The sequence below is a fragment of the Dendropsophus ebraccatus genome, chromosome 1 (assembly GCF_027789765.1).
Source record: "Dendropsophus ebraccatus isolate aDenEbr1 chromosome 1, aDenEbr1.pat, whole genome shotgun sequence".
Classification (NCBI taxonomy): domain Eukaryota; kingdom Metazoa; phylum Chordata; class Amphibia; order Anura; family Hylidae; genus Dendropsophus; species Dendropsophus ebraccatus.
This window is the reverse complement of record NC_091454.1, coordinates 197,479,844-197,493,794: the sequence shown is the minus strand read 5'-3', so window position 1 is coordinate 197,493,794 and position 13,951 is coordinate 197,479,844. Positions and strand designations below refer to the sequence as shown.

The 13,951-nt window shown below is 45.3% G+C and overlaps 1 protein-coding gene across 1 annotated transcript; it reads left to right on the top strand.

Moving 5' to 3' along the window:
- Nucleotides 1-1,613: 1,613 nt before the first annotated feature.
- On the top strand, nucleotides 1,614-13,582 carry LOC138766465 (melanin-concentrating hormone receptor 1-like). The gene is made up of 3 exons (XM_069944060.1): nucleotides 1,614-1,972; nucleotides 11,831-12,382; nucleotides 13,366-13,582. Exons 1-3 carry the CDS (start codon nucleotides 1,614-1,616, stop codon nucleotides 13,580-13,582), a joined length of 1,128 nt encoding a protein of 375 aa, XP_069800161.1.
- Nucleotides 13,583-13,951: the final 369 nt, after the last annotated feature.

The following is a 13,951-nucleotide window of genomic DNA, read 5'->3' as shown; positions in this document are numbered from 1 at the left end:
AACGGGAGAAGGAAGGAAATGGGAAATTTAGGGTAGAGGGAGAGACCTGTTAGGTAGAAAATGGGGGGGGGGGTCTGTGGAATAGCTGAAAGGACAACTGGAGCAAGCAGGTAATGGAGAGAAATATGAGCAAACAGAAAAGAACAGCAACAGTAAGGAAAGCAAGAGAGAGGACTGAAAAAGGAGAATGAAAGCTGTGTAATGGATATGATGGAAATAATGGAAAGGGAATGTAGAGTATCGATAGTACTGGTGAGAGAGAAAGGGATGCACTGCAAAAACAAATGGCTTAAAGTGGGAGTGAGAGTCCAGACAATACTGAAAATGTGAGGATGGTGATGCAGAGAGAGGGCTTCAATAAGAAGAACAAAGCGTGCAGGGAAAGCGAATCCATAGAGGTGCTATATAATGAGACGTATACACTAATGGATGTAGTGGAGGGATGACACAGGGAGGGGACGGATGAGGGGAGAATTGATGACTACAGGGAATGACAGTGCTACAGACAGGCGGCATACAGAGGGGACAGCAGAAGTGGTCGCAAGGAGAGAATGGACAAGTGCAACTAGAATACAGGAGGGAGGAGAGGCATAAGACAATGAATATAGAATACAAGAGACCAGCTAGAGAAAAGGCAGGAAGGGGTGATGGTTTAGTAGAAGAGGGAGGGAAGGAGGCACTCAGGGGGTAGATTTAAGTAGATTCGGATGTATATTCCTTACCTGGCAGCCTTCTCTTTTTTTGCTATTATCCATGCACTTCCAATCAACAAGTCCCAGGTAATCGGAGCAGGGATCTAGGCTGGGAGTCACATATGCAGGCTCAGACACACACAGCCTCGCAGACACAGCTGGGGGAGGTAAGCCACTGGCTATGGATTTGTAAATTGTATTGATTGAGACAGCAAAATTGTGCCTATAGTGTGTGTATGGTAAGAGCTGGGCTTTAATATGTGGAGCTATTGAATGACATATAGAAAGATGAACCTGCCTTGTGTTCTCGGCCAGCTACATATTGATGGAAAACAAGAGGCGTAATATATATCAGCATGTTTTTTATGCTGCAGTGAATGAATGGCACTTGTTAATGCAGTACAGCTGCAGTGACTGGAGTTATACTCTGTATGTAGGGCTATAGAGCTGCATGGTATAGGTTATACATCTATAGGAGGTATATATGTATATGTTACTGCTCTAAGGAGTAGCAGACACCAGCACAGGACATATATGTCTGTAGCCCCTGCTGGTGCGGACTCATACAGGTGCTGGATGTCAGTGTGGGAGGAAGGTGATTAACTACCTGTCTGTCCTTTATATTACAGCTCTGGGTCTGGCGTACAGGAAGAAAAGTGAGAACCGATGAAAAGGAGACAGATGAACGTGAATCACTTCACACCTAGAATATGAGAAAGTGAGAGTAGACGGGGGTGTGAGAATGAGGGGGTCTCTATGCATGTTTGTATCCTTATAGCATTTAGGCCAAACTGAGCTCATGGATTGGAAAAACTAGAGATACCACCTCTTCAATGGTCTATAACAATCTAAGAAATGTCACAGTATCAGGACAATCTATAACATCCACCTCTTTGCTCCGATACACTACCCTGTAACAGCATGACACCATCACTTCCTTGGATGCCAACAACTTTGCCCCCTGCCTCAGGTGCGGTGTCTCTACGTGGTCCTGGGTGGGGTGTGGTATATGGAATAATCTGTGGCTGTGGAGTCTTGTGCAATGGACTGGTCCTGGCCGTTCTTCTTAGCTGCAGGCACACCTTGGTGTCTGACCTGTATGTGGTGAACCTGGCCTTGGCGGACCTCCTCTCCTTACTTGGGATGCCTCTACTTATCCACCAGCTGCTCCATGATAGAGGTTGGGTCTTTGGAGACATCCTGTGTCGTGCTGTGACGGCTTTGGACCTGAACAACCAAATCACTGGTGTGGGTATTATTACTGCTCTCTGTGTTGACAGGTAAGCTTGGGCAGGATATGGGATATGCTTCTTTTTTGTAAGGGCATGTTCCCTACAATTGCCTGTAATAGTATGCATTGTCTTCATCTGTTTCTATGCTATTTAGTCTAAATCTATGCAATAAGAACTTGTTAGCCACGTAGCACCACACAACTGGGATGATATGCCACTTAGGAGCCTGGAAGCCAACCCTTGTAAGAGTAAGAATGAGAGCTATAGTTGAGCCATCTTCAGTAAGAGCCTTCAGATTCCGATTCGGAATGAAATGATTCAGCCATCGATTTATTTAGTCTTGTAAAGGTCATTCTGCTTTCCAAGCGTTGTGATTCAAAGTCAGAGTCTTATTCCAGAGTTCTTTGGGGAAACGGAGCACCTGGAAAGCGGAAGAACGTTTATAAGACTAAATGAATCAATTACCGATTCATTAGATTCAGGATCGGCAAATCATGCAGTAGGTTCACTCAACTCTTTATATATGACTTATATATAGATTTGTTCAACTCTAATGGAAGCCACGTAGGTTAGATATTCTAGACATGTTTAAATGATATTCAATGGGGACAGACCATTTGAGGCCTAAATTTATTGGTAATATATCTCAGAAAAGAACAGAGGAACAGTATTCAAGTAAAGTCACTTATAATCTGGATGTTTCTGTGATGTTGGTCCAACAGCCTGAAAGCTGGAAACTGTCGTCTTTTGGATATTGGAGAAATGTCAAATCCTGACTCATCATACCAAAGGGACTCGTAGTATTCTTTACCAAGGGCTAAGACTGTGGTATATGCTATATAAAGACGTCATAGAATATGATATATAAGGACGTCACTGGGTTATTAAGCAGTTGCATTGAGCGACATATTTGTAATCAGTATCAATTATGGCCGTCACTAAGAAATCCAGGCGGAAAGTGACAGTTTTATGTTCTTCTGGACCCCCGAAATAGATCTCACGTGGGCATAGTATAACTTAAAGACTGCACTTCCTATTGAGTCACAGCGTAATTATTATGTAAAGATGTTCTGGGTTCATATATTTTACTTGGAAAGGGAGGAGGCAATGCCCTTTAATACAAGGTATTAGGAAAAAGACACTGATACTTTGAGTTGCCCTAGAAACTGGAAGAAAGTAGGAGGGGGAGTCATTAAAAACAGGGTGACCTACTGTATATAAAACTGCATATAATAATGAAATAATGGAAAACAAGGGACTGCCAAAGGCTATGTGGGATGACAGATGTGAGTGGTCAAGTCCATGTTTTATATGGAGAGAACATTAGGTTTAATATGAGGTTCTATTGTTCCAGTTGTACAGATAAAAATGGGTGTGTGCATTATAGCCAAGGGTGAATCTTCTAAAATTGTGTGTGCAAAGATATAAGGAAAAGTCCACCGAGTTCAAGAAACTGCATATTCCCTTCTGTATGTAATGTCATCTGAACACTGGCATCAGTTAGGGACAGTAGGGGTGATTTATCAAACATGGTGTAAAGTGAAACTGGCTCAGTTGCCCCTAGCAACCAATCAGATTCCACCTTTCATTTTCCAAAGAGCCTGTGAGGAATGAAAGGTGGAATCTGATTGGTTGCTAGGGGCAACTGGGCCAATTCTACTTTACACCAGTTTGATAAATCTCCCCCAGAATGGCGACTTAGTACGTAGTACTTTTTTTCGGGGGCACTAGGGTTCTGGATGGGAATTCGGGCAAGGACACATCTAGATCCAGTTTATATGGTATCTCCGGATTTGTGTGGGTTTCTCCCTTTACTATAGTTTCCTACCCTATTCCAAAAAAAATCATGTTAGTGTGAACTGGGTTTTAATAAAAATTAGTCCCTGTGTGTCTGAGGGAAACCCGATTGTGAGCCACATTGGGATAAGGAGTGAAATAGAAGCCATTACAGAAGAAAGTGGATCCCATAGCAGTAAGGACTGCTGTTGTTTTGCCTAAGTCTTTCTCTGACTCTTAGAGGAGTTCTCCACCGCTACAAAAACATGGCCACTTTCTTCCAGAGACAGCATCGCTCTAGTTTCCAGATCAGGTGTGGTTTGCAATTAAGCTTCGTTCACTTCAATAGAACTGAATAACAAAACCTGCACCCAAACTGGAGACAAGAGTGGTGCTGTCTATGAAAGAAAGCAGCCATGTTTTGGTAGTGCTGGATAACCCCTTTAAATCAATACTCCCTATCCATTTATTTGCTGAGGAGAGGACTTCTTCACAACTCACCAGAAGGAACACTACTGACCAGGACTTGGCCCCCTCTCTCCACGGGCCTGACGGCAGCCACATGTGTACATCAGTGCACCTCTTTGGTAATGTAATGCTTGTCTAGATATTACAGCCTGAGCCTGAAATGCCTTCATGCGGAATCTGTTGGCGCTATACAAATAAATATTATTATTATAATTATTCATAATATAAGGGATGCTGGGTTTTTACATGCCAGATTGCCACTTCTTATAAAGAGAATGATTCCGGTAATACCACTCTATTAGGAATCTGCTGCTAAAGAAACCACCATTATATAATAATGCGGCTAGGTAAACACAGTATAATAAAGGCAAAATATGGATGTAAAACAAGGAGAAAATACAGCCTTTTTCTTATCTAATAATGTGTTACATTAAAGTCTATGGAAATGGCACCTATGGGGAAAGGCCCTTTTATATGGCCTGTGCAGGTCCAGATACTGAGCACCAATCTTGATGATGAGCACTCGTACCTTTAGGCTATGTTCACACGTTATGGTTTCATCCCATTAATGCAATGACGGATGGCTGGACGGCAATTAAATGATTAATTACTGCAATTAAAGGATGCAGTAACCCAATGAAATGATAAATCACGGCAATTACATGATGCATTCACATTGCATTTTCATTGCGTTACTGCATGTGTGAACACAGTCTCAGGGTTTTTACATAATCAGGGGTTCAATTGCAATGATTGAAGCCAGAGCCAGGATTATAAGTGAGGGACAGGTCATTAAAGGGGTTATCCGGGTAACAAAAACAATATTGTAAACAATCCCCCTTCCCAATACCACCGTATGTCTAATATACATGTACAGTATAACCTATCTTGCACCCTTTTCCTTTTTTTTTCTCACTCTTTTCAACTCTTGTTGTATAAAACCCTCTCGGTCCACTCTGAGCACGCTCAGCTCCCTCTTCCCCCCTCCCTGTGTGGTCTGAGGACATGTGATCCCCTCCCTGTGGGCTGGGTTAGCAGGGCACCCGACCCTCAGGAGACATAAATCTAAATCTAAATCATCTCCATGCACTTGTGCTGTTTCCATCGACTGTCCCTGAGCCTAGGTTTCTGTAATATGAAAAGTTATAGTTCTATCACTGCTTGCTGTCAGTGAATGCAGGCATATTTACCTGTCTGTGTCACAGCTCTGCATATTGTAAGTGTTATGGATGTTCTTAGAGTCTGGATGGGACTATGATGTTTTCATTCACAGTCAGCAAGCAGAGATCTAAACCTACACTACACCCCTCACCCCTGGTAAACAGATGCTGGTTATGCAGCACATAACTACACCATGCGCCCATCAGCTCTGCTACATCAGCTAGTATTGGATACATACTGGGGTGATGTGATGCAAAATCAGTGAAAACAGTCCTGTGATTACTGTGCAATAGTAATGAGAGCAGTGGGCAGGAAAGAAAGCTAAGGGGGCAAGTACGCAAATGGACCAATCAGGGAGATGCATGATGGGAAATGTAGTTTCCTATCCTGGATATAGATCTGCTTTTAGAAAAACTTGTAACTCAGGAATGGCAGCAGCTAGAAAGACGGGAGATGGCTCAAAATACTCAAGAGGACTTGGTGAGTAAGATCAGATAGCATTTCATTTTTTTTTTGCGCTTAGGTGGATAACCCCTTTAAGGAAAGACTGAGATTTTTCCTCTTTTCAAATCCATTCCTGGCTTTATTTTTATTTACTACAATTAAAAACCTGAAAGTGTGAACATATCCTGACATTGTTTATTATTGTTGAGGCCAGACTACACAAACAATTGCTGGATCATTCATATGGCCCCTAACAGTGCCTTTACACAGAAAGATTTATCTGACAGATTTTTTAAACCAAAGCCAGGAATGAATTTGAGAAGAGGAGAAATATCATTCTTTCCTTTATGACCTGTTCTCTGTTTATAGTTTGTTCCTGGCTTTGGCTTCAAAAATCTCTCTTTGTAAATGTTCCATTAGGCTATGTTCACACATAATATTTAATGCACGTTTAATACCGATAATTAGTGCTATTTTGCCATGAATTGGCAATTTTGCGGCAATATAGTGATATTTTGCTGTGATTTTGGCTGATATGCGGCAAAAATATTTATATTTTATCTCAAATTGCGCAGTTTGCACCAAAATGTTGGTAGTTGACACTAATGAAATGCTATGTGTGAACATAGCCCTATGGTGCGTTCACACAGAGAGATTTATCTGACAGATCTTTGAAGCCAAAGCCAGGAACAGACTCTAAACAGGGAACAGGTCATAAAGGAAAGACTCTATCCTCTTTTCAAATCCATTCCTGGCTTTGGCTTAACAAATCTGCAAGATACATCTCTCTGTGTAAACGCACTATTACACAGGGCAATGTGTGGCTAATGATGATTTTCATGTTTGCATTAACGATCCATCATCAACTGATCAATTGCCCTTTTTGGTTTGTCCTCCATTTATAATCTGATCCTGGCTTTGGCTTTAATAACTGCTATTAAAAACCTGACTGTGTGAATGCACCCTTATCGAGAACGAGTTCTCCTATGAACACTCTACCGGTAGTCAGCCATTGTAAAGGCGGACAAGGAAACAAAGATTTATGTCTAGGTCTAGGAAAGGAGTAAATATTATTGAACTAAGACCATGGATGAATATATGTTATATTTGTAACCGGAGAAGGAAGAACCAGGGTGGCTTGTTAACCTTATGTTGATAATGGGTGAAAGGATGGGTTGTAGGTGGGGCCGTGGGTCTGGACCCAATCGGGAGAGAGGTAAAGGTAAACGACTGATTATAAGATTTGAGGGATCGCCTCGGCTGTTTTTAAGGCCGACTCTGCTCTTCTTTAAAGAGAACCAATCACGGAAGAAATTCAAAAATTTTTTATTTTCTAATTCAATGTAATTATTTATTTAATTAACATTTGTAAATACTTTTATTTATTTTTTCGGCCGCGTTTTTGTTTTATTCACTTTTCAATTCACTGTCTCGCGCCGGCTCTTTTCAAAAGAGCCGGCTCGAGACAGGAAGCTCCCGTCATCCACAGCGGCAGCAATGCCGGCCGCCGCCATCTTGATTACGTCATTTGCGTTCCAGTGGTGGAACGCAAGTAGCGTAATCAAGATGGCGGTGGCCGGGCCGAACAAGAGGAACAGGTATAGTATAAGATACAGACTGCAACAGCAGTCTGTATCTTCATTTTGTCTATTTATGAAGATACAGACTGCCTTTGCAGTCTGTATCTTATACTTTACCTGATCCTCTTGTCCGTTGCAGTCTGATGCCGGGCGCCGCCATCTTGAATACGTCACTTGCGTTCCAGCGGTGGAACGCAAGCGACGTAATCAAGATGGCGGCGCCGGCCTTGCTGCAGCAAACAAGAGGAACAGGTAAAGTATAAGATACAGACTGCAAAGGCAATCTGTATCTTCATAAATAGACTGCCTTTACAGTCTGTAGCTTATACTTTACCTGATCCTCTTGTTCGGTGCTGGAAGGCCGGGCGACGCCATCTTGAATACGTCACTTGCGTTCCAGCGGTGAAACGCAAAGTGACGTCATCAAGATGGCGGCGCCCGTCCTTCGTTCAGCAAGGAAGAGAATTGGGTAAAGGGATAAGATACAAACTGCACAGGCAGTCTGTATCTTCTTAGATAGACTTAGGGAGAGATTTCCTTTGATAATAGGGATAGTGATTTTTAGGTGATTGGTCCTCTTTAAGTCTTAGTAGCAAAATTATAAATATTTATTTAATTAATTTTTATTTATTATATATATTTTTATTCATTTAGTTGTTTTTTTTTTTACTTAGTATTGTTTACTATTATTATTATTTAAGTTTTAATTATTATTTTATTTAACTTATTTATTTATTCATTTTTATAACACCTGAGGTGTGGAGGGATGATTTGGAATGGAAGCTGACGGGGGGGGGACCATAATTTATCATGATAAATGGTGGATGAGGCCCTTCCGGGAGCTTAGATGAATGTATGGAGCACGGGTGGCAGTGGCGGATTAAAAGTACCCTGGGCCCCGGGCTGTCCACCCAACCTGGGCCCCCCCCCCCCCCAGTCAATTCGCCCACATTATAATCCACTGCCCCCCCCCCCCCAATGCTGTCCCCAATAAACACTGCCTGCCTCCCCTCCCTGCTGGCCCCAATAAACATAATGTTCGGTCCCTTGCTGCTACCCCCAGTAAGCATTGCCCACCCCACCTCCACTGCCCCCAATAAACATATTGCCACTTGTTCCCCTGCTGTTGCCCCCAATAAACATATTGCCACCTCACCTGGTCCCCTGATGTTGCCCCCCCCCCCCCAAGGTCACAGCAGCACAGAGGATGTCAGGAGAGGAGGGTGCTGATCTTATAGGGGAGGTCGCAGGTTCCCACAGCACAGAGGATGTCAGGAGAGGAGGGTGCTGATCTTATAGGAGAGGTCACAGCAGCACAGAGGATGTCAGGAGAGGAGGGTGCTGGTCTATAGGGGAGGTCACAGCAGCACAGAGGATGTCAGGAGAGGAGGGTGCTGATCTATAGGAGAGGTCAGAGCAGCACAGAGGATGTCAGGAGAGGAGGGTGCTGATCTTATAGGGGAGGTCCCAGCAGCACAGAGGATGTCAGGAGAGGAGGGTGCTGATCTATAGGGGAAGTCCCAGCAGCACAGAGGATGTCAGGAGAAGAGGGTGCTGGTCTTATAGGGGAGGTCGCAGCGCCCAGCAGCACAGAGGATGTCAGGAGAGGAGGGTGCTGATCTATAGGGGAGGTCCCAGCAGCACAGTGGATGTCAGGAGAGGAGGCTGCTAATCCTATAGGAGATGGTCCCACTTTATAGATGGTCTCCCTCTCCCCCCCTTATAGATGGTCCCCCTCTTTCCCCCCTTATAGATGGTCCCCCTCTGGCCCCCCTTATAGATGGTCCCCCTCTTTCCCCCCTTATAGGTGATCCCCCTCTGCCCCCCCTTATAGGTGGTCCCCCTCTTTGCCCCCTTATAGGTGGTCCCCCTCTTTCCCCCTCTATAGATGGTCCCCCTCTTTCCCCCCTTATAGATGGTCCCCCTCTTTCCCCCCCTTATAGATGGTCCCCCTCTTCCCCCCCTTTATAGATGGTCCCCCTCTTTCTTCCCCCCCTTATAGATGGTCCCCCCCTCTCCCCCCCTTATAGATGGCCCCCCTCTTCCCCCCCCCCCCCTTATAGATGGTCCCCCTCTTTCTCCCCTTTATAGATGCCCCCCCCCCCAGTCAGTAAATAACACAAAAATAACAAAATACAACTCACCTGCCGTCCGTTCCCCCGTCGATCCTCTCTCCTTCTGCAGTCTCCGGCTGATGCGCGGCTGCCGGGGGTGTCCCGTCCTCTCCCCGGCAGTGCGCGGATCACACAGCTCCTAGTGCCGCCTGGGCCCTGACTTCCGGTACAGAGTGCGTCAGTACCGGAAGTCAGGGCCCCAGGAGTACAGGGAGCTGTGTGATGCGCGCGCTGCCGGGGAGAGGACGGGACACCCCCGGCAGCCGCGCATCAGCCGGAGACTCTTGTGACCGCAAGCGAAACAATGCTTGCGGTCACAAGAGTGCAGCGGCGAGGGGGCCTCCCGGGCGGCATTATAATGTGGGTGGCGTGGCATGGGCCCCCCCGGAGCCCCGGGCCCCGGGCGGCCGCCCACATTATAATCCGCTACTGACGGGTGGTCTAACTGAGTGGGCTTTCCTGTGCTCCAGGAAGGAGTGGTTGGTGGGAAGGGCTCTGCTGGACAGAACGGCTCCAGAGATGGAGCGGTTCGGCCAAAGAGGGTACCCTGAATGGATGGAATTACCAGGTGGATAAAGAACAGAAGTATATCTCTGTAATCTTGTAATTTCGTTTTTTATTTTTGTCTTTTTTCTTTTCTTCTCCTTTTTCTTTCCCCTTTTTTGGGGGGTGAAATGTAGGCAAGGGGAGCGGAACTCTGCTAAGGGACAATCGAGTCTGCTGGCTAAGTGTTGACTTTATAATTTTTCAATTATGTTAGTTTGTTGTGCTCTCCCGGCGGTGTCTGGATTCTGCGGTTATTATAGTGGTAAGATATAGTAGTGGTGTTAGTAAACTGGGATATACTGATGGTAAGGGGAAGATTTTATTTAGATAGTACCTGGTAAAGGGATGGATTTAGCCCCCTGGTGAAATCCCCTCCTGACCATAATGCTGTTTGGTTATGTTTTATAATGGATGGTAATGAACTAGACCAGGTATATTTAGCAAATGGAGATTGTATGGGGTAGGATGTGGATAATTGAGGTTTTAACATGATTTTGTACTATAGAAAATTAATAAAGAATTTAATAAAAATAAAAAAAAAGAGGACAAGGCACTTATGCGACTTACACTTACGAGACATTACACTGGCCGATTATTCCTAGGAACAATAATTGGCCCGTGTAGAAGGGCCAATGATCAGCCAACAGGCGAGCAAACGCCCGTTTGTCGGCTGATTTAATCTTCTGTGTGGCCGGTAAAATCACTGTTTTGGCCCGCGCATATCTCTGTCTAAACAGGGGATGTGCAGCCGACAACAATACATTTTAATTACCGCACAAACGATACAGTGATCATTTGTGTGGCCCGGACATAATTAAGAAGCAATGCAGAGAGGAAATGGAAGAGAGCGCTGATCTCGCTGAATGGTGCTTAATTACAGTCGTATACATCCACATATCGGGCTATGTCCAATCAATACTGACAGCCCAATCAATACTGTAAATGAACGCTGATCTGCTAGTTTGGCACTCGTTTACTGAGCCTATTATAAGGCTTGATTATTGTTTAGCAAGAACTGCACGGACATCATTAACGATGTCTGTGCAGCCCTTGCCCTAAACTGTTTGTACATTACCTCTCCATACTCCCAGTCTCCTCCTGCCTTCTGCTCTCTTCCCGAAACCACGTGAGGCAGCTTCTCTGAGCTGACAGGCCAATCACTGGCCACGGCTGTCCCCTCCAGTGATTGGCTGAGCGGCCTATCACCTCAGAGAAGCTGCAGCATGCGGTGCCGGGAAGCAAGCAGAGGGCAGCACAGAAGACCGGAAGCATGGATAGGTAATGTATAAACATTTTATTCAGTCATTAGCCATTAGCCGCGCATCGCTATTACACGCTGTGGCCGACAATTTTAGATCTGGACCTAAAGAAGCGATTAGCCGATGATCATTGCTCCGATTATCGCTCCGTGTAATAGAGCCCTTATTTTCAGGAACATTGGGGCAATAAAAATTGCAGCGGTATAGTAGCTATATAGAACATGAAGGTTGCGTATATAACGCCATATTTCTTCCACCATCCACCGCCTTTTATTATGTGTAATTGTTTCTCTCTACTGTCTATATAACCGTGTACAACTAGCACAGCTATATAATAGATCCTCGCCCTGAGCCAAGCTTTAGAAGTATTGCTCTCTAATGTGTGTACAAACCAGAGGCGTATGTGGGCACTCCGCAGGCATATGCAGGCACATCTTATTTGGCAGCACTTTGCTAACATTTCCGTTTAGAAATGAATGTGTTGTATATTGATGTAGTCAAAGCACAGCCCTAATACTACTGTTTACTTAACACATGCCTTCCCTTGTCTGTTGACAGATATGTAGCGGTGGTACACTCCTCTACGATGGGCCAGCGGCGGAGTGTACGTTGTACGTGGATAGTAACGGGCTGTGTTTGGCTCTGCTCTCTTCTCCTCAGTACTCCTGCTCTCCTCTACTCTGGAGTGAGATGGGGAGATGGTGTGGCCCTGTGTGTACTGGATCTTCCCGGAGCACCGCCATCCCTTTACTGGTACACACTGATGCACAGTCTCCTGACGTTTCTGCTGCCTTTGTCAGTCATAGTGGTATTGTACTCCCTCACACTTCACCACCTTTCTCGGGTAATGAGAAGAGTCCAAAGGGCTCCATCCCAACGCAGCCGGAGGGTGACACGTATGGCTTTGGCTATTGTGGCTGCTTTCTTATTCTGCTGGGCTCCCTTTCATGCAGTGCAGCTTGTTAACTTGTTCTCCACTGGACCTCCTTCAACCTCTACTTTCTACCTCAACCAAGCTGCTATTTGCCTAGGATATGCTCACAGCTGCGTCAGTCCCTTGCTGGTTATCTGTTGTACTGAGGGCTTCCGAGAACGCCTACCGCATGCACGGTGAGCACACTGTTCTATTCATCTTACACTTTTTGTGTCACATGCATTGAAGTACTTGACATCCTACTGTTGCTTAAAATCTCAAGTATACTAGTACTTATCAGCTACTGTATGTCCTGCAGGAAGTGGTGCAGTGGTGTATTCTATCCAGTCTGACACAGTGCTCTCTGCTGCCACCTCTGTCCATGTCAGGAACTGTCCAGAGCAGGAGAGGTTTTCTATAGGGATTTGCTACTGCTCTGGACAGTTCCTGACATGGACAGAGGTGGCAACACTGACAAAGGTGGAGAGCACTGTGTCAGACTGGAAAGAATACACCACTTCCTGTGGGACATACAGCAGCTGATACGTACTGGAAGACTGGAGATTTTTTAATAGAATTCATTTGGAAATCTGTATAACTTCCTGACACCAATTGATTTAAAGGGGTACTCTGGGCGGGGGTTGTTTTTAGGGTATGGCCAGGGAAGGGGTAGAAATAGAGGCCGCCGGTCTCTTATCTCCCCAGTTTCAGCGTCGGGTCCCGGATCACGCCGCCCTGTTCTCCCGTCTGGCCGCCGCTTCCTGGTCTGAGCTGCGGCTTCAGACGTGACGTCTCAAGGCAGCTAAGCTATTCAGCGGCCGAGGCGGGACTCCACTCCGACCTCTGAATGGCTGAGCTGCCTTGAGATGTCACGTCTCAAGCCACAGCTCAGACCAGGAAGCAGCAGCCGGACGGGAGAATGGGGCGGCGCGATCCGGCCAGGACCCGGCGATGGAGTCGGCAGGGTGAGTGACCGGTGGCCTCTATTTCCACCCCTTCCCCGGCCATACCCTAAAAATAACCCCCGCCCGGAGTACCCCTTTAAAAACCTCTATAAAAGTCTAAACTTTGGTGAAAAGTTTGATACTCCTATAGATTTCATCAAACGTATAACATGAAGGTTTAGTAAACCTTTGGTTGGTGTAAACTGTACTATTAATTGACTTATTTCTCATTACAGTTGTTGCCGATTTCTTTTTCGACGCTGGGCAGGGTTTTGGCCAATTTCAACCGTACCGCACAATGGTCCAAGTTCTGCCATCAACAGTCCGCCTATAGATGGAATATGTGCTCCTCAGCACCGGAGGAGGACTATCCACCTGGAGACTCCACCATGTTCTATCACTGAAAGCACCAGGATCAGTCTTGGAATACGGGATGAAAGCAGCATCTTGTAATATCTGCCGCCATTAAGTATCTTTAAATCCTTATGAGATTCCAATAGACGTGGAGAAAGTCTGGTATACAGGGAGCTCTGCAAAGATGCTGCCATAGACCACAGCAACCATCACACTGAAATTTTACTAGCACAGCAGAGGAAGTACAGTGACCAACGTACTGGATAATATATGTTACTAGTCAGAGATGACTGGTGTAGGTGCTTCAATGCCTGTTTACCAGTCTACTTGTTTTCCAATGATTCCTGAGTTGTTACGTTAGAGGTATTTTTTATGTACAAAGACCTATAATGGCACAATCATTGATCGTAACCTTATTGTATATCAGAAGTGGAAGACTATCTTCCAGAATTCTCTGGTTAAGATGAG

Bases quoted from the DNA above. Each gene is read 5' to 3' on its own strand.
- LOC138766465 (XM_069944060.1), top strand. From the start codon at position 1,614: ATGACACCATCACTTCCTTGGATGCCAACAACTTTGCCCCCTGCCTCA. The intron at 1,973-11,830 runs GTAAGCTTGGGC...GTCTGTTGACAG, and splicing joins ACTGCTCTCTGTGTTGACAG to ATATGTAGCGGTGGTACACT. The intron at 12,383-13,365 runs GTGAGCACACTG...TTCTCATTACAG, and splicing joins GAACGCCTACCGCATGCACG to TTGTTGCCGATTTCTTTTTC.